Source organism: Gossypium raimondii, chromosome 4 (genome assembly GCF_025698545.1).
Source record: "Gossypium raimondii isolate GPD5lz chromosome 4, ASM2569854v1, whole genome shotgun sequence".
Taxonomy (NCBI): domain Eukaryota; kingdom Viridiplantae; phylum Streptophyta; class Magnoliopsida; order Malvales; family Malvaceae; genus Gossypium; species Gossypium raimondii.
The window spans coordinates 46,268,158-46,292,962 of record NC_068568.1 but is presented as its reverse complement, the minus strand read 5'-3'; the positions used below and the strand labels follow the sequence as shown (position 1 = coordinate 46,292,962).

At 33.2% G+C, this 24,805-nt stretch overlaps 2 protein-coding genes across 2 annotated transcripts; one reads left to right on the top strand and one right to left on the bottom strand.

The window, feature by feature from the left end:
- The first annotated feature begins 1,650 nt into the window (after positions 1-1,650).
- On the top strand, positions 1,651-5,224 carry LOC105778772 (ras-related protein RABC1). Its single transcript, XM_012602532.2, has 7 exons — positions 1,651-1,792; positions 2,015-2,282; positions 2,888-2,956; positions 4,314-4,379; positions 4,508-4,629; positions 4,704-4,832; positions 4,897-5,224. The coding sequence occupies exons 2-7, from the start codon at positions 2,162-2,164 to the stop codon at positions 5,002-5,004; spliced, it is 615 nt and encodes a 204-aa protein (XP_012457986.1). The 5' UTR covers positions 1,651-1,792; positions 2,015-2,161; the 3' UTR covers positions 5,005-5,224.
- Positions 5,225-16,838: 11,614 nt separating this feature from the next.
- On the bottom strand, positions 16,839-18,803 carry LOC105780873 (U-box domain-containing protein 26). Its single transcript, XM_012605403.2, has one exon. The coding sequence runs from the start codon at positions 18,211-18,213 to the stop codon at positions 17,062-17,064; it is 1,152 nt and encodes a 383-aa protein (XP_012460857.1). The 5' UTR covers positions 18,214-18,803; the 3' UTR covers positions 16,839-17,061.
- Positions 18,804-24,805: the final 6,002 nt, after the last annotated feature.

Below are 24,805 nucleotides of genomic sequence, written 5' to 3'. Positions count from 1 at the left end.
CCGAACAAACTCTCGAACTGTGCCTTATTACCTGAGACGACACAGCTTAGCCCGAGCATCCTTCTCAGTATGTTGTAGGTAAAACAACTTCTTCAACTCTCCTTGAAACTCTTCCCAAATCCTAATTGCATCCCCACCACGTTTCTCATCTATGGACCTACGACACCATCACAAGAGAGCCACATCAGTAAAATAGATTAAAGCAGTGTTTACCTTAATGGCATCATCCTCGATACCCATCGCTCGAAAGTATTACTCCATTCCTCACAAGAAGTTGTCCACATCCCTTACGGACCTTACACTATTGAACTTCTCCGGTTTGGGAACATCCATTGCTTGTTGCTTCGGCCTTGAAAACAACATCCCATTACTTAAAAAAAACTTTGTAAATCGCGAGCTCCCCCTTAAACTTTGTAAATCTCCGATTTCTTTCTTCATGACTAACACCATATCCTCGAGATTCTCATCTCTCTCTGCCAACTTTTTCGTAGTGAAATTGACTAATTCATTAATCTTTTTCGCATTGGCACCGAGAGAATCCAACACAAATTCTCTGAGTTGCTCTTCCATTGAGTCAGACTCATCTGTGCGTCCTTGGACCAACTCAAACGTCTTCTTCATGTTCCCTACGGACTCCTAGAGATTACCCACTCGATTTTCCAAAGCTGTCAGCATGTCCTTCGAACGACTTTCTTTTCTAGCCCTTCCACAGGTCTGTATTGGCTCATGCTGATCAACAACTTCTTTCGACATCCCAATAGTGCCTTCGAACCAATAGCTCGGATACCACTTGTCACGGGGTTAGATCTTTTGTCTCGCGATCCGTTCGCTCCAAACTCGCCTAAGTCAGCCTTTATTCCCAAAAGTGAGGATTCCTTTAGAATTCCTCTAAGATACCAATTTGTATAGCGGAAACGATTGTGCCAAAAGAAAGTACAAAAGAACAATAGAAAGCCAAAGAAAGAATGCACACAAAGTGTTTGAGTAAATGCTCAAAGAACTCTATTATTCTTAAGAATTCAACAGACAATGGATGATTTTCAAGTGAGGGGAGACTCTCTATTTATAGCTGAGTTCCTCCAAAATCAACGGTCAAGGTATATTTACATCGACAGACGAGATTAGCCTATCTCTTAATTTTGGGGATTTACAAGATTACATCATATCATATCAAATCTATAAGATATGATTTTCCTACTTACTACAAATAGCCTATGTTGCCATATCTTCATTATCGGACCAACTAAGCTTCAATCTGACATGCTTCTCCAACAGCTTTTGAAATTGGGTCAGTTCTCGTAGGCTAAATGATCCTCATCTAATAGATCGATCTCCATGGGGCGCATCTTGTACCATAATCACGGGCTTTGTACTTTGGCCCGTAACACATGAATGATAAATATGATAAAAACTCATAGCCTTAACCCAATTTAAATACTCTCCATGAACACATGGTGCGCTGAGAAAATTTTTTTATTTTGAGGAGAGGTTTTTTTTTTAATAATTTAAAGGAAAGTGTTAAACGGGTTAGCGCGAGAAAAGAGAATAGGTTAGCGAAAACTTTGGCCTTAATTTTAGACGTTGTATTTTAAAAAAAATATATAAATATGTTTATTTAAAAAAAAACACTTGCTAATGAGGTGACTTTGCCTTAATAATACCTTATTAGTTATATTATAATTTCCAGGTATCGGCAACAGCCACGCTCTCCATTTATTCCCATTTTGATTTTGCACAAAATTTTTTTTAATTTCAGGATGCTTTTACAAGTTTTTCTTTAAGAAAAGAAAAGGTAATTCTCTCGCATTATTTTTCAATATTAATTTTCTCATTAATTAATGTTTTTATAAACATGATTAATCATGATCTTAACCTGTTAGGATCCTTTATGATTAGTTTTTAATCAATACCTTTATTCTGATGGAGTTTTATAATCATTTTATGGTTAAACTTTATGATGATCTAGCTTTCCGAATCAATATTTATTATCTTTGATATTATGTTAATTTTTCAGGATCAGATTTCTTGGATGAGGCAGTGATTTATTATTATTATTATTTTTAAGTGAGAGGGGATTTGGGAGATTTAATCGTAAAATAATTGGTGAAAATTGAAAGAATTAAATTGAAGCGAGTGTAGTAAGTAAAAAAATAATTAGAAAATGGAGACACAGATCGATTACTTTTTCAAGCTACTGATGATAGGAGATTCAGGCGTCGGAAAGAGTAGTCTTCTTTTAAGTTTTACCGCCGGTACCTTTGATGAACTATCTCCCACTATTGGTCAGTACTCATCCACGTTCTTTATTTTTAAAATTTTTTATGTCATCGTAATGGCATTGTCTTGATCTAGGCTTCTTTTTGGTATTTATTTTGTTATAGAGGAGGGCATCTAATTTTATCAATGTAGTTACGATTATCATGCATATAGAATTTTTAATCAGTCAAGATATTTTGTTTTTCAATAAATAATTTATGATCGAAAGTTTTTTTTTATGCAAATAAATAATTAGAAATTTTTTAATTTATTCAATGTAATCTAAGTCTCTGGATGTTTTGTTTAAACTTCTGAACTTAATTATTTGTTTTATATTTTTACCAACAAATGTGTACATTTTCTCTTTTTCTTCTTTGGATTTTTCTTATTAAATGGAAAAGGAAACATGATGATGAACAGTAAGAGGATGAAATTATTTTTGTTTCTTTCATCTGAAATCAAGTATGTGCGAGTGAGTCCTAAAACACGTTCTGTAGTTATAAACACTGTGCCCCAGGATTTTATGCTTACCACTTGCCTGTTAAATTGATTATAAGAATCATTAATCTGCGTGCATGTCTTTATGCGCGATGATTATCATATATACAGCACTACTTGTTTGATTATGCAGGAGTCGACTTTAAGGTGAAACATGTTACTGTTGGAGGCAAGAAGCTAAAGCTTGCAATTTGGGATACAGGTAAAACATAAAGTTTACTAATGTGTTCATTTTCTTTAAAATATTTATGTGATGGAAGTGGGGCTTTATTTTTTTAATGATTGCTGCATTCTCTACTTCTGTGCTAGATAGCTCGACATTTTCATAGATTTTAGGACTTTTCTTAATTAGTCTAGAGCTCACCTCTATTTATTGAGTGCAAAGAATTTTTTAAAAAGAATAGGATAGGATGGTGCCGTGGAAACTAGTAGAGGTGCTACTTGGGGAGAGTCACTTGGGTTTTCTCTTTGGACTTTTAACGAGCAGCTTATGCAGAATAAGTATTGGCTTGGATTTCTTACCTTTCAGAGTTTGACGTTTATAAGTATTTTTATTCTTTTTTCCCTTCATTTTGGGTGCAAAAAAACGCACAAAGCAACTAAAACATCAATAACGTGGAACCTGAGGGAATTGTACAAACCTGCTTTTTAGGTATCAACGTGTTTGTTATGTGTTTTTTTTTTTGGCTTCAATGTTTAATCTTATTTCTACCAGAATCCTTCTCATTAAGTCCTTAATAATGACATTTACATCATCATATACATTTTACTGTTTCTATTGCTCATGATTCCAACATGCAAGGAATGAGGGAGGGGGGAGTGATGCGGGCTCAAGTATATACGTAAATGTTGTATTAAGTAATAAAATGATGAGTGAAATGTCAATACCTAAGCATATTCTTATAACCTCATCTCAAGCTCTCTAACATGTACTACTTATCTTGAATTGTTGTAGAAATGTTAATCAAATAATCCACTCCTTCTATAATGCTTGAATTAGATATTATGTCACTAATAATAAACTCACCTAGTTACCTAAGCATAAGCTTACCTTAATAAAGAAAACCAAGTCTCAATTCCACACACATCCAAATAGAAGACAATATCGACCCTAAATCTCATTTGAGGTATCAAAATCTAATTAAAACTATCTTGAACACATCTTCATTTTCTAATCTAGAGCATTCCAATATCTACAAGAAGGTATAGAAAGTTTTCTTGAATCCTCTTTGAATCCCTCCTTTGAAGTTATTCTCTAGCTTTGATCTCTTGAAGCTCCAATAGCTTTTTAGCTCTTCCCCTAAAGGAAGAGTAGCTACTCTAATCTCTCTATTAACTACTCTGAATCTGAAATATATTGAACAATTAAGAATATATAAATTGAAGACTAGAATATTAAAGTAAGATTCTCTAATAATAAACTAAATTTTCACTAAAAACACATTAAAAGCTCAAGAGCTCGTTTTCACACAAATAAAAACCTGGGCAAGTCTGTGTTTTAAAGTTAAGAGTGAGTTTTCCTTTGGTTGATCTAACAGTTGAATGTGTGGATTATGCAGCTGGGCAGGAACGATTCAGAACATTGACAAGTTCTTACTACAGAGGCGCACAAGGGGTCGTTATGGGTAACTATTTTCTCTCTTTTTGCTAGCATGTCTAGCACTGTCCTGTCTCAAGTATTGTGCCCTTTATTCCTCGTTCTTTTGAGTCCAACTCAAAACATAGCTATGGTCTTAAAAGTGTTGTTGAACAGTTTATGATGTAACACGAAGGGAAACATTTACAAATCTTTCTGAAGTATGGGCTAAGGAATTCGAACTCTACTCCACAAATCAAGACTGCATCAAGATGCTTGTTGGAAACAAAGTTGACAAGGTAAATTTTGCTCTGACATAGAACAACACTCTATTTATTTATATCATTTTGTAAACATCAAAAATGAAATTCAGGAAAGCCAGAGGGTTGTGACAAAGAAAGAGGGAATAGAGTTTGCAAGAGAAAATGGTTGCCTTTTCATTGAATGCAGTGCTAAAACACATGTCAACGTACAACAGTGCTTTGATGAGCTTGTTCTAAAGGTAAATCAAATGAACTGCTATTATTTGGTTCAATTATTATAATTTTTTTGTAACTTAAATGCAGATTGTTGATACACCTAGCCTTTTGGCTGAGGGGGCCAAAGGTGTGAAAAAGAACATGTTTAACCAGAAGACACCGGAAGCCAATGCTGCTACAGGCGCTTGCTGCTGATCTGGTTCTTTTGTTTATACACTCCATCTCCCAAATCTCTAACCACAGCGCGTTTATTCCCTCCCAGTTTTCTGGTAGAATAATTATATAAACTTCATTTCAGTTTGATATTGATATTTCATATGAAACGTGATTTCCGTGTAACATAGCACCGCTTAAAATCTTGAGCTCATCAATTCGATTTATTCATATTAATCTTCAAAAGAAAAGAATTTATTAATATTATGTGTCGCATTTTACTGTGATTTACATGTTATTTTCGATGATGATAGGAAGCTTTGCAGTCTATCAATAACCGCATTTTAATTAATTTTATAGTTTCTTTTTTTCTTCTTTTAACTATAAAAAATGTGAAAGTAAATGAGAAATTGGTGTTCTCAAGTTATTCGAGTTTGACTCAAAATTTTGAACTCGATTTGATAATTATCAAGTCAAGCTTGAGTTCGAGCTATTGAGCGAGCCAAATTTGAGCTTAGTACTATTTGACTCAAACAACTTATTGAGCTTTTCATATTTTCATATTATTAAATTATGTAATTGCCATTGATATATATTATTAAATTTAAATTTATTTATTAAGCAGACCTCAGAACTTGAGTATAAAATTTAATAATTGAATTTAATTAAATTTGAGTTAAACTCGAATTTAAAATGATTATTCGATCGGGTTTGAGCTAATTATTAAGCTCCGAATTTCGAATGAAGTTAAGATTATATTCTTTTTATTGGCAGCTGTACCATTGAAGGGTAAGAACGAAATTTACAAGTGAAAATGCAAGGCATTTGAGTGGAGACTCTGTTTCATTACAAAGCAAATTCAAGAATATTTTATTTTATCTCAAAAAGGAGACGGAATCAAGGAATAAGGTTAAACAATAAACAGTGGCATTTTAAATATGAGTTACTTTTTATGAAATTGCACTTTGGTTTAAAGAGTATTCAATTCACACTTTTTGGTTGCGGGAAACAACTTTGTAGATGCTCTGTGAGTAGCTTCACTTTTCTTTCTCCCTCCACATAATAAGTAGTTACATATATGGATCAAAATGTAAAGAATTCAAAGTTTTCAGTCGACGTTACGAGTTTTGGGTTTTCTTGTCGCGATGTGGCTCTCTGTCTAGGCTCGTTGTGACCTCGAAACAATGACGTTGTCGTAAGGACCTTATTCTGTTCCTCATCGCAACGATAAAGGTTTAGCGTCGCGACGTGATAATTTGTTATTATCAGAATTCGACCTATTACAAGGTAACAAGACCTGAAATTACATTTAAACATTTCCAAGCAACTAATTCACAACCTACTAATGATTTCAAGTGATTGTATACTAAAACATTAAACATTCAAACCAACTTAACCTTTCATACTCAAAACCTAACAAAAAATTCATACAAGTGCATAACTGTAAATCTTGGAATTAAACCAACTAATTGAACATATCTAACACAAATTCTAACTATTAGCAAAAGATCATATCATATATACTAAAATGAATCACTTTATACAAACTTTGTTGGGTCGAAAGCCGTATTCTAGATGTTGACTTCTAGTCTCGGGGTTTTGAGAAACACCTGAACTTGTACACAGAAATTTATATATATATATATATATATATTATTTTTGGTTAAAACAAGTATAAAACATATAAAAAAATTAATCGAATTAACCGACCGATTAATTTCTACTTACAAAAAACTAACCGAACTGACCGACCCCGACCGAATGCTTGTATATTATAATATTATTTATTAAGTTTGGTTAATTCGATTAACCAACCAATTTCGAACCGAATTAACCGTTAACTGAACTTCTAAAAAATTATTAACTAACCTCCGACCGAATTAATTTGGTTAACCGACCGATTAACCGAATTCGGTTAGTTAACCAAATTAATTCGATTTTACTCGAAATTTGCACACCCTTACCTATAAGTATTCCCCTTAAAACTCGAGAGAATTCTTTTTTTTCCTACCAGTTCTCTCTTTATTAAACTTCTTCTAAGTTTTTCATAGTCTCTTTCCCCTCAATTTAGTCACTTATGGCTCACAATCTTTGAGATAAATCGCCATAACAACTTCAACCTATTTTTTCTCCTCAACACATTAATAATCGAAAGGAAAAAAAAAGATAAAAAGAGTGGGGGCAAAATTGATAATATTCCATCTTGGACACGAGCAATCGAACAGTAAGATATTCAATCTCTTGCTTGATTCGGTTCGTAGCCGAAAATGTGGACCATTTTCGGATTTTGTCAATGGTAAAGTGTTTAATTATATATTATTTACACCTTTATTGTTAAAGTTAAACAGCACCCCATTGATTTTTGACTTTTGTGGTCCTTTATGGGTCTTTCTTTCTTTATGTTTCCCAAAATATACAGTCTATTATTTTCTATTTATTTTTAACTTGGGTTTCCTTTTTGAGTGCCATGCCCAGGAAACGTGCTTCCAAGTTGTACTCAATCAAAATAAATACAATATGCAAGTAAATGTATCCACTTGTTAAAAATAAACGCCGATAATGATAATGACAATGAATAGCAAAGAAAGAGAGAAAAATAGAAATTTTAAGTGAAAACCCTTTGAGAAAAAAAACGGATAAAGGAAAAGAAAATTAACTATGTCGAATTGGAATAATACAAGAGAAGAGACTATTACGTCTATTTATAGGTTTAAAAACCTTATTTTAATCAAAGTCCAATCGAAGTAATGCAGTAAGATCAAAACACCTTGTTCTAATCAACATAACATAGAGGAAGTATACTTCTATATGGATTTCACTTGTGCAGCCTGTATCCTATCTTGCCACTTATATTTTATTTTAATAAAAATTAGGGTCACACAATTTCTAACATCACCGAAGAGAAACTGTTCCATCAACTATATTGCATGAATTAGATAATAGAGTTGTTGTTAACATAATAAAAATTTAAGTCACAGAACTTCTAACGTCACCGAAGAGAAACTGTCTCATCAATTATATTGCATGAATTAGATGATGGAGTTGCTGTTAACATTTGTATATTTACTCAAAAATAGTTTTGATGGCACTTGCATGCAACTGGAAACTTCCTTCAAACCATCAAGATTCTTTGTGGGTCTAAGGCTCTTTTGAATAATGACTTTTGTTGAGTATGGTTGAAAATAATAGTAAATCTTTTTTTTTTCTTTTCTGTAAAATATTTTAAAAAAGTTAAAATTCAACTTTGAATCTTTATATTAAAAGAAAGGTATAAAAAAACTGTCCTTCCTTTTCATTGCTTGGGGATAGAAAAGTCTTGAGATATATGGTAGGAGATCTACAAGCTCCAAAGGTTTTGATTTCTTTATATAATGGACTGATGGAATTTTGATTTGCTTTAGTGTTAATATCAGTCTTATTCATCATATTTAATAATTTTAATATATCATCATTGAGTTAAAATTCTGGTTTAATAATTGAAAAGTAGAGTTATCAATAAATAAATATTTATTAAAGTTTCATATATAAAAGATAAAAAATTCCTTCATAATTATATAATTTACTTTACGAATAAAATAATTTTTTAGTAATTCCTTAACTGAGTTAGGTTTTGATTGGTATATGACACCAACTCACTAAGGAGCTTTATAAATAATTAGGGATGTCAGTGGGGCGGGTTTCACAGGGCCCTACCCTACTTCGCACCCAATTAGACGAGAATGGGTACAAGTTTCGCGGGTGGTGAGGCAGGCATGAGTATGACCTTGTACCCGCCTCGTTCCATCCTCGTCCGCCCCGTATAATATAATAAGCGTATTTAAAAAATAAACATTTATAAAAAAATAATTTAATAATTATCTTAATAGTATTTTATTAATTTAATAGTATTTAATTTTTTCACTTGTGTTGCATTTGAAGACATTTTTGATGTATTTGAGACATCAAATATATTATATGAAAGGGTCGCGGTGACTTTTTTTTTTTAAATGTGACAATTGGAATAATGTCACATATGTGGTGGGAGTCCGGAGGATAGTTATTTCATATTTTTTTCATAAAAGAATTGGTTTATATTTATTTAACTGATATTTATAAATATATTATATGAAGTGGGTTGCGGGGTGGGTATAGTGGAATTAGGTGGGTCTAGAAACCCACATGAGTGGTGGAGCAGAGATGATTTTAGTTTTGCGGGTCGTGGGGCAAGGATGATTTTGAGTTTTGTACCTACAACAGGTCGCAGGACGAGAATGGAAATGGAAATTCTTGACAGGGATGGGTACAGAGGGAGTACCCGACACCTATCTCGCCCAATTGACATCCTTATAAATAATAGAGATAAGAGATACCAACTTAAAATCTCAAAATTCTTAAATCTTAACAACTTTTAAACTGCCCAATATACCTCTTTTTATTCATTATATTATTAATCGTGCCATTTTAAATATGTTTTTATTATTTATAATATTAATTACACGTATAAATAAAAATTATGACTCAAAGTTTGTTGTTAAATCTGCTTATATAAGAAATGAAAAGGTTAAATTTTATATTAAAATTACTTTATTTTTATAGTACTAGTTTTCATTAACTAGAAAAGTAAAAGGAAAAAGAATTCTTACTTTAGTTTTAAATATTAAATTTAAGTATTTAATAATAAATAAATTTATATTTCATATGCATTTTATAAATAACATGTTTGTACAATTCAATATAATATAATAATCAATAAACCACGTGTAATGTCTGTAATACTAGAAATTAGTACATTTTAAAAACATTTAATTCTTTTAAATAATTTTATATTTAAAAATATTAAATAATTTTCTATAAAAAGAATCTTAAACAATCAATACAATTTACTTTCATAATTAATATAACAAAATAAAATTCGAAATCTAAAATTCATGTTTATCAACATAATGCATACCTTCGAGAGTAGGAGTGTAATTAGATTACCAATATAATGATAAATAAATAAATAAATAAACAACTGGATCATGACAAATATATTGAAAAACGAAAAAGATTATGGCGAATTAAGCACATGCACCCCTTATTCAAAGGATCACATTCTTTTTTCCCCTAATTTCTTTCAAAATGTTATTTAAAAAAAAAACTAGAATAATTAAATTGAAGGTTGACTATCAAAAGGAGAGAACAGCGAGAGAATTGATTCTATAAAATAAGGAAAAGAAAAAGAGTCGTGGGGATTCAGTTTCGGTTCTGTATCAGTCGGTACACATCGTTTCAGTAACAAATTAAAATGATTAGTTTTCTTTTTCGCACCGGTGTAAATTTCGGCCTGTATCAGTTACACCGACTCGTTCTGGCCAATTTCGGTTTCATTGACTAGGACATTATGCTCTGACTAGTGCATGAATAATGTTAAAAAATAAATAATATTATTATTTTTTGTTGACACATTTAGAGGTAGGTTTATTTGTTTTTTGTTGTTTTTGTGGCTGAAACAGTGATTACAATTTTAGGCACTGTTTCATTGCCTTACTTGCCTGTTTTAAAGAGTTGGCAGATTTTAGAACAAAAGTACTAAACTGTTTATTTTGAAGATATTTAAACGTGTAAAGCCCATAACTTAAAAACCAATTGAGTTGAAATTGAAGACTTGAAGATTGATTTCCTATAACCTAAGGCAGATTACTTGTTGGATAAGGAAAGTCACTTTTCATGTTTTGAAGGCATTGAATTAAATTGTAACTCTTATGAAAGTAGTATCTTGTGCTAATTTTTAGCCTTCTTTATAGAGGTGTGATTAGATTATAATTCTTATGTAAACAAAACGTAAGTAGTATATAAATTTATGTTTTGCCTACGTTAAGGATAACTAAGAGTTTTAAGAGTTTGATATAGCACAAATTTGTTCAAGTTAGGAACGTGTATGTGTGCATTATTTTTGTAAGCAATCAAGAGAGTCTCTTGATTTGCAAAGTTAAGCTTTCGAGGGGGAAGCTTAGAGGGAGAGTGGTCTAGTCTTTGTACAACAGTGATGTCACTAAATTAGTGAGTGTTAGGACTTAAATAATTGATTGTATTGTGAGAAAGATAGTGGATCATTACTCTGGGCAAGACCTTGTAGATGTAGATTGAGGTCGAACTATGTAAACAATCTCAGTGTTCTTTTTATTGTTTTCGCACTTTTTGTTTTGTGGTTGGAATTGTGGCCACAGTTCTAAGCACCATTTTAGCCACAGTTCTGGTTTGCCAAGCAAGTACCCTTCTTCATTTTTAGATTTGGTATAAGAACCTCTCACTTAACATATATTATTCTAATTAAAATAATTGCTGGCAATAGAAAGATCGTTAGTCTCACGCCTCCTATGCTTGATGGAGCAAATTATACTTATTGGAAAGCAAATATGAAAACATTCATCAAGTTAACAGGTGAATGAGCTTGGAAGGCTATCTTAACTGTATGGACTTATCCCTTCACTAAAATTGAAGGAGTTAAAATTCCCAAGCCCAATGTAGACTACAAAAAAAAAAGAAAAAAAAAGAAAAGAAGAAATGATTGTTGATGCCAACTCCAAAGCTCTTTATGATGTTTTCTATGAAATAGATGCACATGAGTTTAGGAGAATATCTAAGTGTATTAAAACCAATGAAGCTTGAAAAATACTAGAGACTGCTCATGAAGGGACTAATACAGTAAAACAATCTAAGCATTAGATACTGACAACTAAATTTGAGACTCCGAGGATGCATGAAATAGACCATTAGAGAATTTTATGCAAAGCTCTGCGACCTAGCCAATCAAGATTTTACCTTAATAAGTGATTACTCAAACTAGAAGCTTGTGAGGAAGGTTCTTAGGTCACTTCTTGAAAGGTTCAACATCAAAGTAAATTCCATTGAAGAGGCTGAGAATGTCGAGGCCATGAGGATAGATGTGTTGATTGGATCTCTTCAAACCTTTGAGATTAATTTAGAAGAGGCCAAAAATGGCAAGCTAAAGTCTGATAAGAACATTTCTTTTTTAGTGGCTGAAACTGTGCCCATTGAACAAAGCACTATTATTAAGGAGATTTAAGAATAGTTGGCTTTGCTTACTTAAGGGTTCAATAAGATGGCAAAGAAGTGGTTTGGAAGGATAAAAGATCAAAGTCATTTAATACCATAACAAAAGGGAAATTCAAATGTAGAGCTAAGTTAAGTGAACCTGTTAAGGAGAAGAAACAGAGAATTTAATACCATGAGGGTCATGGCTTTGGACATTCAAGTAGAATGTAAAAATGCTTTTAAAAAGAAAAAGGGTAAGTCTTTGTGCGTCCTGGAGTGATGAGGAAACCAGCTTAAAATCAAAATTTGATGAGGGACAAGTGAGTAATTTTGTTGCTTTCACAATGAAGGTAGATAAATCAAATGTTTCTAATTATGAACCAATGAAGTGCAATAAAGAAAAGACACATGGGAAATTTCTAAAAGCCTACAATCTCATGTTGGACAAATGAAATCTTCTTAGTGAAGTTAACTCAAAGCTTTTAATTGAGAATGATTTTTTGAAAAAAGAAGTCTTCATGCTTGAAGGGAAAAGTAGGTGCAAAGTTAATGAAGTTTGATGAGCAATTAAAAAGGGTTGAAAAGCTTGAAGAAGAGCTAAAAGATGCAAGGCAGACTATTGAGAAATTCAATTGTAGCATTGGCAAATTGAATGTGATAATAACAACTAGAAAAAGGGATTAAAAGATAGGAGTACTAGGCTTCATAGACAAAGGCAAAACTATTACAGAAACTCCTAGAGTGTTTGTCAAAGTAGGGAGTAACCACTATATTGGAGAATGCTCTAAACAGGTAAAAGTTCAAGAAAAGCCTAAACTCTAGAAAAAAACAGCTCTATTGTAACACCCATAATCTGTTTCCGTCGTTGGAATAGGATTACAGAGTATTACGTACAAATTAGAAACATTAATAATAATAGCATTCCATTATCAGATTAATTTAAGAAATACATATTTAACTCAGAATAAAATAAACATACACTTACGAGCCTTAAATCGAGCCTACGAGGCCTTAAAAATAGTTTAGGAACAATCAGGGACCAATTCAAAACAAATAAAATTTTTTAGGGAAAAACTAAAAATTTTCACTTCTAGGGTCACACGACTGTATGTCCAAGTTGTATGGTAAAGCTTAGACTGTGTGGCTCTAAATATGGCCGTGTGGCTATCCCACAAGCCCGTGTGACTACTCCACACACCCGTATGTCTACCCGTATAACTCACTGACTTGGGTCACACGCCCGTGTCTCTGCCTGTGTGACTACCCGTGTGAACTTTGCACCTAACACGCCCAGGGCACACTCCTATGTGGGCTGCCTGTGTGTGACATACAACCGTGTGATAGCCAGTGTCCCAGGCCGTGTGTGCCTAAAAATGGCTCAAAATAAGCCTATCTTTCATGCAAAAGCAAATGTATCCATACCATCTCAGGACACATGTTTCCAAGCTACAAAACACATTCAAAATTCAACATAACATGCCAAATCAACAACCTATAACCTAACCAATATATCATACATGAAATCACATTATGAGCATTTATCCTTTCACCACCTTAACTACCATTCACAAATCATAGCATATACACCAATTAAACCATCTTAATCTCACCATACCATACCTTAAACATGAAACTACATCTCAATCATCTAACAATTCCTTACCTTGGTTAGTCTTCCATGCTTTCACAGTTGACCACATCTAGCATACATATAAGTTAACAACTTACCATTTGACTCCCACATTCATACCCACTTGTGCCTAAGTTGGGATCATGCATACACATACAAAGAGTTCTAAAACTCACCAAAATCATAAGCATACCAAATTACATACCATATAAGCCAAGTAGAATTCAAAATCTACCAAGATCCTCGATAGTGTGATTTCTTTAGGTTGATCCGATCTCCCGATTCCCACAAAAAAATCTACAAGAAAACATAACAATAACTCGAGTAAGCTTTCATATAGCTTAGTAAGTTTGTCAATTAAACGAGAAAGATTACCAAATTAAACCTAATAATTCAAATAAATAGATTAATGAACAAAGTTCCTGTCACAAAGTTATTAATAGAATTTCTGCCAATCATAGCTCACAACAGATGAGTATTGTGCAGTACAATAATTCAAATCATATTCCATTTTACTATTATTTCAACTTTCCAAAAACACTTATACTTGGATAATTCATATCATCAAAATGCCATATGAAAAATTACCATAAACCAAATAATCATTCTAAAAATATGTCATTTTAGGTAATCAAGAGGGTATCACTCATTTGAGTTAACTTTAGAACTTTAACGACTCACGATGCTGCTCATACAAGCTGTAGAAAATCTGCAACACGTGCAGGATTTAAGCCTTCAATATGGTCTATATCACCGGTACATAGTACCTGTTAAATGATCACTGGCTCAAAACATGCTAAATGATCACCTGCCTAAGGCCTGTTATTCAGATACACCACGTACTCACTATATTCATTTATTATTTATTCTTTAACATTCAATAGATAAATACAACATTAGATAAAATTTTAATAAAACATGTAATATGTGAGAATTGTGATAAACATAAAAACAATAGTACGAACTTACTTGACTAAACTGCAACGATGACAAAGGTACATGAACTATTCTGTAACTTTTCTATGCATAGATTTTCAACCCATTCTTGATCTAGAATAATAATTTCATTCAATTAACTAATTCTAACAGTAAAATTAACTCATTTTATGCAATTAAGTCATTTCCCAAATGGTCTGCACCTTGTCTTTTTTACCCTTAAACATGAAATTATTTCTACTATTCCAACAATTTCATAATGTAGTCATCAAATCAGCCATTGCTCTCTTGTCAAGGATTCTCATCATGTCTTCAAGCCAGTCAATACAGTTATCATACAGCCTCAACGTTGTGCTCGTATACCATCCGCCAATGGAGAGGACCTCACGAGAGGTAGTGTAGTCTTTTAAAGCATGTAAAAAGGTCTCAGTGACAGCTCCATATCTAGGACATCCCTAATTAAAGCCATTTCTAATGGACACAATTTTGACGTTCGTGGGGAGAAGCTCGTGTCCTACTCGCCATGAAAACACCCAAATTTTAGGTAAAGTGTCGAGCATCCAAATGGTCTTCCAATAGAACCTGTGTGGACCAAAACCCATCTCCTTCAAAAGAAGCCACGAATAGGCATATTTCGAAGTGAAGCATCCATGAGGGTTATGAAACCACATTATTCTATATCTTTGGTCCTCATTCCTAAAGGGTAAATTGCAAATTCTATAACCCCAATCTTTCCTATACAGCATGTAAACTTATCAATATCCCAACACCTATCATTCTCAACCCAAAGACCTCTAACACATTTGACATGAGAGTTAAGTATATTAGAATTAAGGATACCACCATTTAAGTCTTTCATTCCCCAATTGTCCACTTGAATATTAATACGGTCGCCGTTACCAACTTGCCAGCCAAACCCTTTCTTAAAAGTCTCAGCAGCAGCAGCTATACTCGACCAAGTAAAATAGGCTTTGTCTATCCTTTTGGAATTAAAAATATTACCATCAGGAAAATATTTAGAAGACAACACTTTAAAACAAAGAGTGTCTTTATTGTTTATAAGTCTTCAGACTTGACGACCCAGAAGAGCAAGGTTGAAAAGCCACATATCTCTAATACCAATGCCCCACATTCCTTTGGGGTGGCACAACGTCTTTAACGGGAGCATCAACCAAAATTTTCCCTTATCCTTGCCAGACCACCACGTCTTGCTAAGCTTTGCTTGAAGGTCCTCGATCACACCTTTTGGAGCCAAGAAATTAGATAACGCGTATGTTGGGATGGATTGTAACACCGCCTTGATGAATACTTCTTTGCCTCCATATGAAAGTAGTTTTTTGGTCCAACTATTTATCTTGCATGAAAATCTATTAGTAACATTAATGAAAGCATCTTTTTTTCTTTTTACCTATAGGAAGGGGAAGGCTCAAGTATTTATCCAGCTTCTCCACGACCTTCATACCAAGGAGGTCACCATATATTCTTCTTTAATCACTCGAAGTATTAGAGCTAAACAAAACCATGGATTTTTTAAAGTTAATCTCTTTTTCTGAAACAGTGGCAAAATTTCTAAGAATTTCAATAATGCGATCAACATCACTTTTTTTGTTACGCACAAATAGGAGCTCATCATCGGCGAAGAACAAATGATTTATCCTTGGACCGTTGATGCTAGCACGGATACCTCTTAAAGAATTATTGTTTTGAGCATGAATAAGCATCCTCGAGAATGCTTCCATGCAAAATAAAAACAAATACAAAGAAAAAAGATCCCCTTGATGGAGACACCTCTCAAGAAAGGTAGTGTCCGATATTTTGAAAATATATTTTGAAACTATTTAATCTAACTCATTTAATATATCTAATATTTTATATGTTAAATATTTTTAAAATGTCAATAAATTCAAAACGGTATACTAAAATAAGTTGATATCGATATGTACCAATTTCAGTAGAAAAATGATATGTCCACCAGTACAATATTGAATATTTTGGTCTGCATCCATTTGCTAATATATATTAGCTACTTCTTGCTTACTTTGACTGCCTTCCACTTTCATATACGTTCCGTCAAACTTGGGGTGGCTATGAACTTCACTTGAATTTAATTGGCCGGTAAGAGGTCACTTCTAAAATATAAACAAATATATCAATTTCAAATAAATGATTAAATTAATATTATTGTAAAGGATACTTATGAACCGTTGATTTCTCAGTTAGCAATGTTGTTAGTCGATTCAAAAATGTTTAATTTGCCATGAATTGCTAAAACAGTAATTAAAGTAGATAAGCATTATTAAATGGATATGGATGCTTTAATGATTGCTATAGCTTACATAAATTGATATTTTTGTGCATATTGATAAGTGAAAGATGGAACCTACCAATACACCACACAAACCGATATGTATATGCATAAATATAATATACAGTATATATAAAAAGGCCCCACAGTGATGAATTGTCCTAAAAGAACACATGGTATGGTAAATGTTTGGTCCTGGGTCCCCTATGGCTCATAGCAGCTTCAGCAATGTTGTTGCCTTAGTTTTGGTCCTACCATTACACTGGCTCTGCAAAAGCAGCAGCAACTGTGTTAAAACTCCAGCTGCTATAGCTTTTTCCCTTGCTTCCAATGATTCCCGACACACCATCATCAATGAGTTAACCGCACTTTCACTTCCTTCGTGATCTGATACCCTGAATACCATCTTCACCACTGCTTTCACACCGTTTGGGTTCTTTATCAGTGCTTCTTTTGCTCTTTCTATCCCCAAAACTTGCTCTAGTATCGCCATTGCCATTGCTGCCAAGCTCCTTTCTGAGTTTAAAATATATGTTACCAGGGCGTCGATTAGGCCCTGTTGAACTAGTTTTCCCCTGTTCGACTCCAAGCAACACAGTGCTGAAATGGCTTTGATTCCAGTCTCGGATGCCTCATTATTTTGGTTAACAATACAGACGATTAAATTTAAGAATCTTGGGTGTTTTCCAATCATTGCACAAAGCTCTCTGGTTGATGAGGATGATGAAATTACCCCCACGAGATGGCACAAGCTTTGCTTCATAATTATACTGCCATGCTCGAATAGGACTACAAGAGATTCCAATTTAGAATCTTGTTTAAGCATATTCAAACTCTCTAATTCTCCGTAAGGAAGCAACTTAAGAACACAAGTAAGCCCTTGTTCCACAAAGTTCATATAGTCTTGGGAGAATTCAGGGTCTACCATTTGGAAACTCAGTTGCAAAAGTAAAGGCAAGAAGCCTATTTGGATCAAAAAGGGATTTGTAGAAGGTGTTTGATCGGTAAGGAGTTGGATCTTTTGCAGTGCTTCAAGTTTTTCTTGGAAGGTGGATTGAGGGGATTGAAGGCAGTGCTTGAGGGAGACTAAAGGGTCGATTGCAGTGAAGTAATCAGGGCCAAATCGGTGATCCATTTGACGCCATTGTTGAATCAAATGACGAAGGTTATGATTTGGAACAAGAGAGGGATCATGGAGCTTTTGCATTGTAACGGGGCATGTGAGATTACCTGCAGCTAACCATTTTTCTATGCTTGATCTATCATAAGTTTGACCCGTACAGAGAGTGACAGGATCTGTGAACAAGTCCAGACTGATTGGGCATCTAAATAAATGAGGTACTGTCATTTCAACTTCTCTCATGGAAGAAGAAAACCTACCCAAAAAAAGCTTCAACAAGAATGTGAAAAAACAACAAAAATGAAATGATAGTATCTGTTCAAATGAAGAATCTTCAGCTGAAACAATGGAATAAAGAATGCAAAAGATGGAGAGCTTTAAAACACAAACACCCAAAAGGCACTGTTAAAGTTGGTTTTTGGCGAGAATTCAGAATCTGGAGCCAAAAGTGAAGAAATGACAGGAGAATGGGAAAGTGAAACTGAGCTATCAATACCCTTATAAAAGGGAAGAGAAAAAGAAAGAACACTCACACACAAGCTCAAGTAATAAACTAATTATAATAACAATAAAGTGATGAAAAGATGAACACAAAACTTTGAGGATTTTTCAAGTTGCAGTAGCAGTAGTAGCAGGAAAAAGTCTGCTCTTTCACAGTGACAGGAAGGGCAAATAGTAAAGAAGAAAGAGATAAAGGGGCAAAGACCAAAGCTTAGTTGGAGTGATATGAGAAGAGAAGAGAACGAAGAGATAAAAACAAAGGCAGCTTCTCATAGTGAGAGATTGAATGAAAATAGTAATACTTTTAGAATAATTGTGGGAGGGATGGTCCCCCCCCCGGCGCCCCCCAATGCTTCATGCCCCAACTTTCTTATATGTATCGATGCCAGTCAAACTGACCCACCTAGAAAGAAAGAAAAAGAAAATTTAATTTAATTATTTGTATAAGAAAGTTTGAATTGAATGCAGCAGCAGTAGGTTGAAAATTAAAATGTGGGCTACTCCTACTCCACATTTGGGAATTTTGAACGAGGATGAAAGGCTTATGAAAGTGGGCACTATTACTTCATTCCCCTTTAAAAGATAAAAAAAAACTATTACTTCATTTGGATAAGGTCCAAGTAATTTAGTAGATTACATAATACAATTATGATATTGAAATAATTAAAAGTTATTGGGACAACATTTTTAGGAATATAACATTTATTAGAAGTTATGTGACCAAAATTCCTGTTAAAATAAAATACAAGTAGCAAGATAGGAGGATCTACGAGGGCGAAGTACAAGCTGCACAAGTAAAATCCATATAGAAGTTTACTTTCTCTATTTGATGTTGATTAGTATAAGGTGTTTTAACCTTACTGTATTACTTTTTATTTGACTTTGATTAGAATATTATTATACAAACCTATAAATAGACGTAGTCTATACTCTTCTTGTATCATTCGAATTTCGACATAGTGAATTTTCTTCTCCTCTGCCCGTAGTTCTTTCCCGAAAGGGTTTCCACGTAAAATTCTGTGTGTTCTTTTATTAAAATGTAATTATGGCATGGTATGAGAGACTCATTATATATTCTCAAATGAAGGTGCGTACTAATTATGCAAAACTAGAACAAATAATTTATACATAAAATTTCTTTGATCGTATCATAAACCACAATTACAATACTATGAAACACATACCGATGAAATCTTGTTGCACTAAGATATTATTAGAATCCATTGTAAATTAATATTAGCGCAACTTGTTACGGTATGAGACCATCTTGCAAACCAACAATAATTAAGGGAGTAGCCTCGGGCTAAATGACAAGCTTAAAGTATTAACCTTCCACAAAGGTTTTTCTTCTCTTTCATCTTCTTCCTCCGTAATTTTTTTCTTGCTTTTTTTATTACAAGGTTCTTTAACTGACTTAAGTATCAAAGAGTGTCCCAGAGCACAAACTCCTATTCTTACTAGTTTACCTTTGTCTTGTAAGAATGCTAGAGCATCCAAATTCATCTCCAAACTTAATTTAATAAAAAAAATATACATTAACATTTGGCGTTGTCTATAGGATATAAACAAAAATCCATGGCTCAATCCCCTCAAAGTTCTTTCATATTGTTCTTTGGGGTTCCATCTCTCATTTTCTCTTTTGGAGTTTCTTCCTATGTTATTTTTGGGATCGTATCTCCCATTTTGTTTTTTTTTTGTTTTTTTGGTTTCTTCCTATACGTTGTTTTTCTTGTTTATTTTTCTTTTCTTAAAGTTCTCTCAATTTTTTGTATTTTTATTTAAGCTTCCTCCATATTTAGTTCTCTCTAACTTTTCTCAACATATCTCATCTCCATTTTTTTTTTTTTACTTCTTGAAGCTTTCTCTAGTTTTGGGTTCCTTAAATCTTCCTACATTTTTTGATCTTTTAAGCTTCCTCAATTCATTCCATCTCAATATTTGGATTTCTTGAAGCATCCTTCATTTTTGGGTTTCTTAAAGTTCTCCCAACATATGTCATCTCTATTTTTGTGTTTCTTGAAGCTTTCTCCATGTTTGGATTTTTCCAAGTTCCTTCAACACTCATATTTTTTTGGGTTTCTTGAAGCTTCCACCATTTCAGGTTTCTTAAAGTTTCCTCATCGATTTTGTGATCTCGAGTATGTGACATTGATTCTATGGCCAAGATTTTGCAATGGTGATTCTAAAGCCCAAATTCTACAACCTTTATCTTACAACCTTTTTTTATTTCTCTAGACTTTATCAATATATTCTGGAGCTAGCTTGAAATCTTGTTCCTGCTCTACTTTCATCATGTTGTTCTTAGGTGTACATATGTTATGTTGTTTTTTTTTTCATCTTTTTCACTATCAAATCCCACTCTGCAACTCAAATTAAAATTACCTTTCGCTCTCATGTTATTTTTGGATGCAACTACCATGTTGATTGTGGGTCTCATATATATGGAGCTTCGGCTCTTTTCATGTTATTTTTCAATTAACTACTATGTTGATTTTGGGTCTCATATGTGAATCTTCGACTCTCTTCATGTTGTTTTTGGAAGCAACTATCATGTTAATTGTAAGTATTGTTTATTGGAGCTCCAGTTCTCTTCATGTTGTTTTGGTGTGAAACTTCTCTCATATTATGTTGGGTTTTATTTCTCCTAGGTTATGAGTCTCTTCCATGTTGTTTTAAGGTTTCATTTCTATGGAGTTCCGACTTTCTCCCTTATTTTCATATGTGTTTTAGGTTTCATTTCTACAACCTCTATAACATTGCTTTCTAGATTTCTACTATACTTTCGTAGCCTTACTTTTTAGGTATTTTATGTTGGTTTCTTCCTGCTTTACGGATCTTGCTCAATAGCTTACACCATTCTACCTTGCATATATTTTGTGTTGGTTTCATTCTGCTATGCTTTTTTGGTACTCCTTTATATTATTATGGTATTTTCCATTTTTTTCTTAATCAATCAAGCTCAAGGTTGAACTCACTCTTGCTTTTTCTATATATTTATATTAAATCCTCTTCCATATTACTTTTGGGTTCTACTTACACCATGTTGTTTTGGATTTCTATTCTTGGGGAGCTACAACTCTCTCCCATGTTTTAGGTGCAATCTTTCCCATTTTTGTTAGGTTTTACTGTATAGAACTTTGGCTCACTTATATGTTTTTTTTGACTACACATATGTTATGTTGGTATGTTTTAGCTCTTTGTAGCTTCCTCTTATATTATGTAATTTTTGGGTGGACATATGGCATACTGATTTTCCTACAACTTTTGACAATTTTGAAATGAGAAGAATTGAGGTTATCTATAGTGGTATCACGATACCTAAAATCCCAAGGACCCCCTTAATTCAATATTGCCACATGTATCACGATACCCATATAGTGGTATAGTGATACCATTGTCATGCTGGGACAAAAAATGACATGCGTAGTCCTTGTCCAACTTCAACACCAATCAAATTTAGACATTGAGGGGCATTTTGGTCACAATTTTTGGGTTGTAATCAGATTAAAAGCCACTTTTGGCTAAGAACAAAATGGTGTAGAGTAGAGAGAGCTTTCACTTTAGGTTTTTTTACATCTCTTTAGTTGAGGTTTAGGGTTTTTTTTCATGTTTTTAGGGTTTTGTTTACTTTTCTAATTTTTAGTTAGTTTGGTAGTTAGCTAGTTAATTTTACTGTAGCTTAGTATTGATTGCTTTCTAATACCTTGACTTTCCTTGTATTTACAGTTTAATCCTTTAATTTAATGTCATTTACTGTTACTTTCTTTTACTTATTAAATAATCATATCTTTGGTATTTTTATTCATCAAACTTGCTGCCATTGTTGTGTTCTTCAAGCTTTTTCAAGAAAGCTTAGGTTTTTATTTACTTTTCTTTAAGTTTAAGTTAATGCTTTCTTTGCTTGAATTTTTGTTGTTGTGTGTTTGAAAATGAGTACGAATAGCTAAATCTAAGGTGGTTGGTTGATGGAAATGTTGTCAAGTTAATTTTTGGTACAGAGACTAAATCTTAAAAATTGGACTAGATTGAATAAACTTCAAAAAATTAGACTTGATGACCTAAAAAAATAGGTAAGTGAGACCGAAAGGAGATCTTATCGAGCACCAATTCTTTATCCCTAGGTTAGTTTGGTGAGGTCTAGAGATAAACCGAACTAATTTGTCTAGCTTGGTAAAATTGAGGCTGAGAGGTAAAATTGAGTCATTTAAGAATTTTTTAGTTCCCTAATTCGAAGATTAACTAGCAACATTGAAGGCAACTAATCACTGTTTTTCATTTACTTGCTATTTGTTTAATTTTATATGTTTTACAATTTAGTCCTTTTTCGTGCTAAGTAGTAAATTAGGTTAATTAATTTCCAATTTATGTATTGTCATACTATAGAAATTGGTGAGTAGCTAGCTAGACTCCTTTCTTTCATGCTTGTTAAATAAAAACCATTAAATCGTTGACTCCCTTAGGTTCGATTCTTAGAATACTCTAGTATTCAATTATAATAGTATAAATATTACAATTGACTTGTCACACTTGTAGGCACCACACATAGTTATTTTGATTTGATTTTTGTATTTGTGTTTATTCTCAACCCTGGTGTACGCACTCACAAGATGAGGCGATCAAGTTGTTGGCGCTATTGTCGGGGATTGTAACAGTGTAAATGTATGGTCAAGTTAGTTTCCCTTGAGGCAACATTAGTTGAAAGACGAGGAAATTAGATAGTGCTTTTTATTTTGTTGTATAGTGTTTTATTTTTGTGTTTTTATTTTAATTTGCCTTGTTGAAGATTCAACAAATGGAGATTCGACGAACCATTAGAGTTATAATGACAATTATGGAAGGCAAGAGTATCTATATGAGCATCCCTATGGTTTATATGAATATGCATGTGAGAAGGGCAGCTACAATTAAGGGTTGTCGAATAATTATCCAACATATGATTCATATTCCCCATATTACTATCCGAAAAGTAATATAGAAAGTGAAGAGTACATGAAAGACCCATCGCTTGCTACACGGGTTGGAATGTTGGAAGAGAGCATGTCTTCGTTGCAAGCTATTGTGTCCTTCATATCCAAAATGTTGGAGGAAATATTAGAAATTGTCCAATGCCCAGCCACAATGAACACTCCAATAAAAGAGGTTGAGTATGATATTCCCGAGCTCAAGGATGAGGGCCATTTCATCATTATTGAGCATGATAACTTGATCATGGGCATTCAACAAGCGTTTAGAGTTGAAAATCGTGACAATGTTCTAAAATTTAAAAATGACGTCTTCACTCCGATTGACATAGGATTAGGAGTAGGAGTAGGAGTATAGTTAGATGTAGAGGAAAAAATTAAACTGGGAACTATGTGAAAGTGTGGAGGAGTCAACACACTTTCAGACTATTTTTGTGGATGAGCTAATCGACGTACTTCATGATCACATGTATTTTTCTTCTGATGCGGGAACTGCAGTTCGAGACAATATGACTTTATATGACATCGAGTTCATATTGCCCGGAGTTATAATTCCTCAGAATGGATTTTGGATATGGTTAGGCTTTGGAGAGAAGTGGCTCGTTATATGGTTGTCTCGACGATCAAAGAGGAGGTCATTGTCTTGAAAATGAAGAATAAACGATGATTCAAAGTGTTGAGAACCTCATGGAAGTTCTTTTACGACGGTGAGATGGATTGCCACGTCTATGAAGGACTTCAATAATTTTTTGTGTTTTTTATTTCTTTTTCTTAGGTATTTTGATTATTTTATTTTTGGCATGTTTTTTGTTTTTTCTATGTAGGTCTACCCACCGAGAACTACACAACATTGAGAGCTTTAACGAAGTTTGAGGACTACTCCACCATTTTGCTACACATAGTCTTAAATCGACTGAGTTTTCTAAAACTAATCTTTAGTAGGGGACATATTGAGGACAATGTGTAATTTAAGTAGGGGCATTCATAAAAAAATTTCGTGCTCAGTCGATTTTTTTATGGTTACTTGCTTGTCTTAGTTATATTTCAATTTTTACATGGTGCTTGAACATGATTGGATTAAAATTGATGAATTATGGTATGCTATTGTGCAATTAATTATTTGAATGTACAAACTTTGAATAATGCTTGATGAATTCTATTTTTTGTTAATAAATTATTTAGTTTAATTAGTTACATTGTCTAATAGGGTAGAGGTAGTTAAAAATGTGTGAATTTTTTTTCCCAAATGATTAATGAGAGTGTAGATAAACGTGTAAATGCATGCATTAGAATTCAAAATTATTCATGGAAATAAGAAGAATGATGCTTTGGTTTTATACTCATTGAATTGTTAAGGGATGACCTAAGGTATT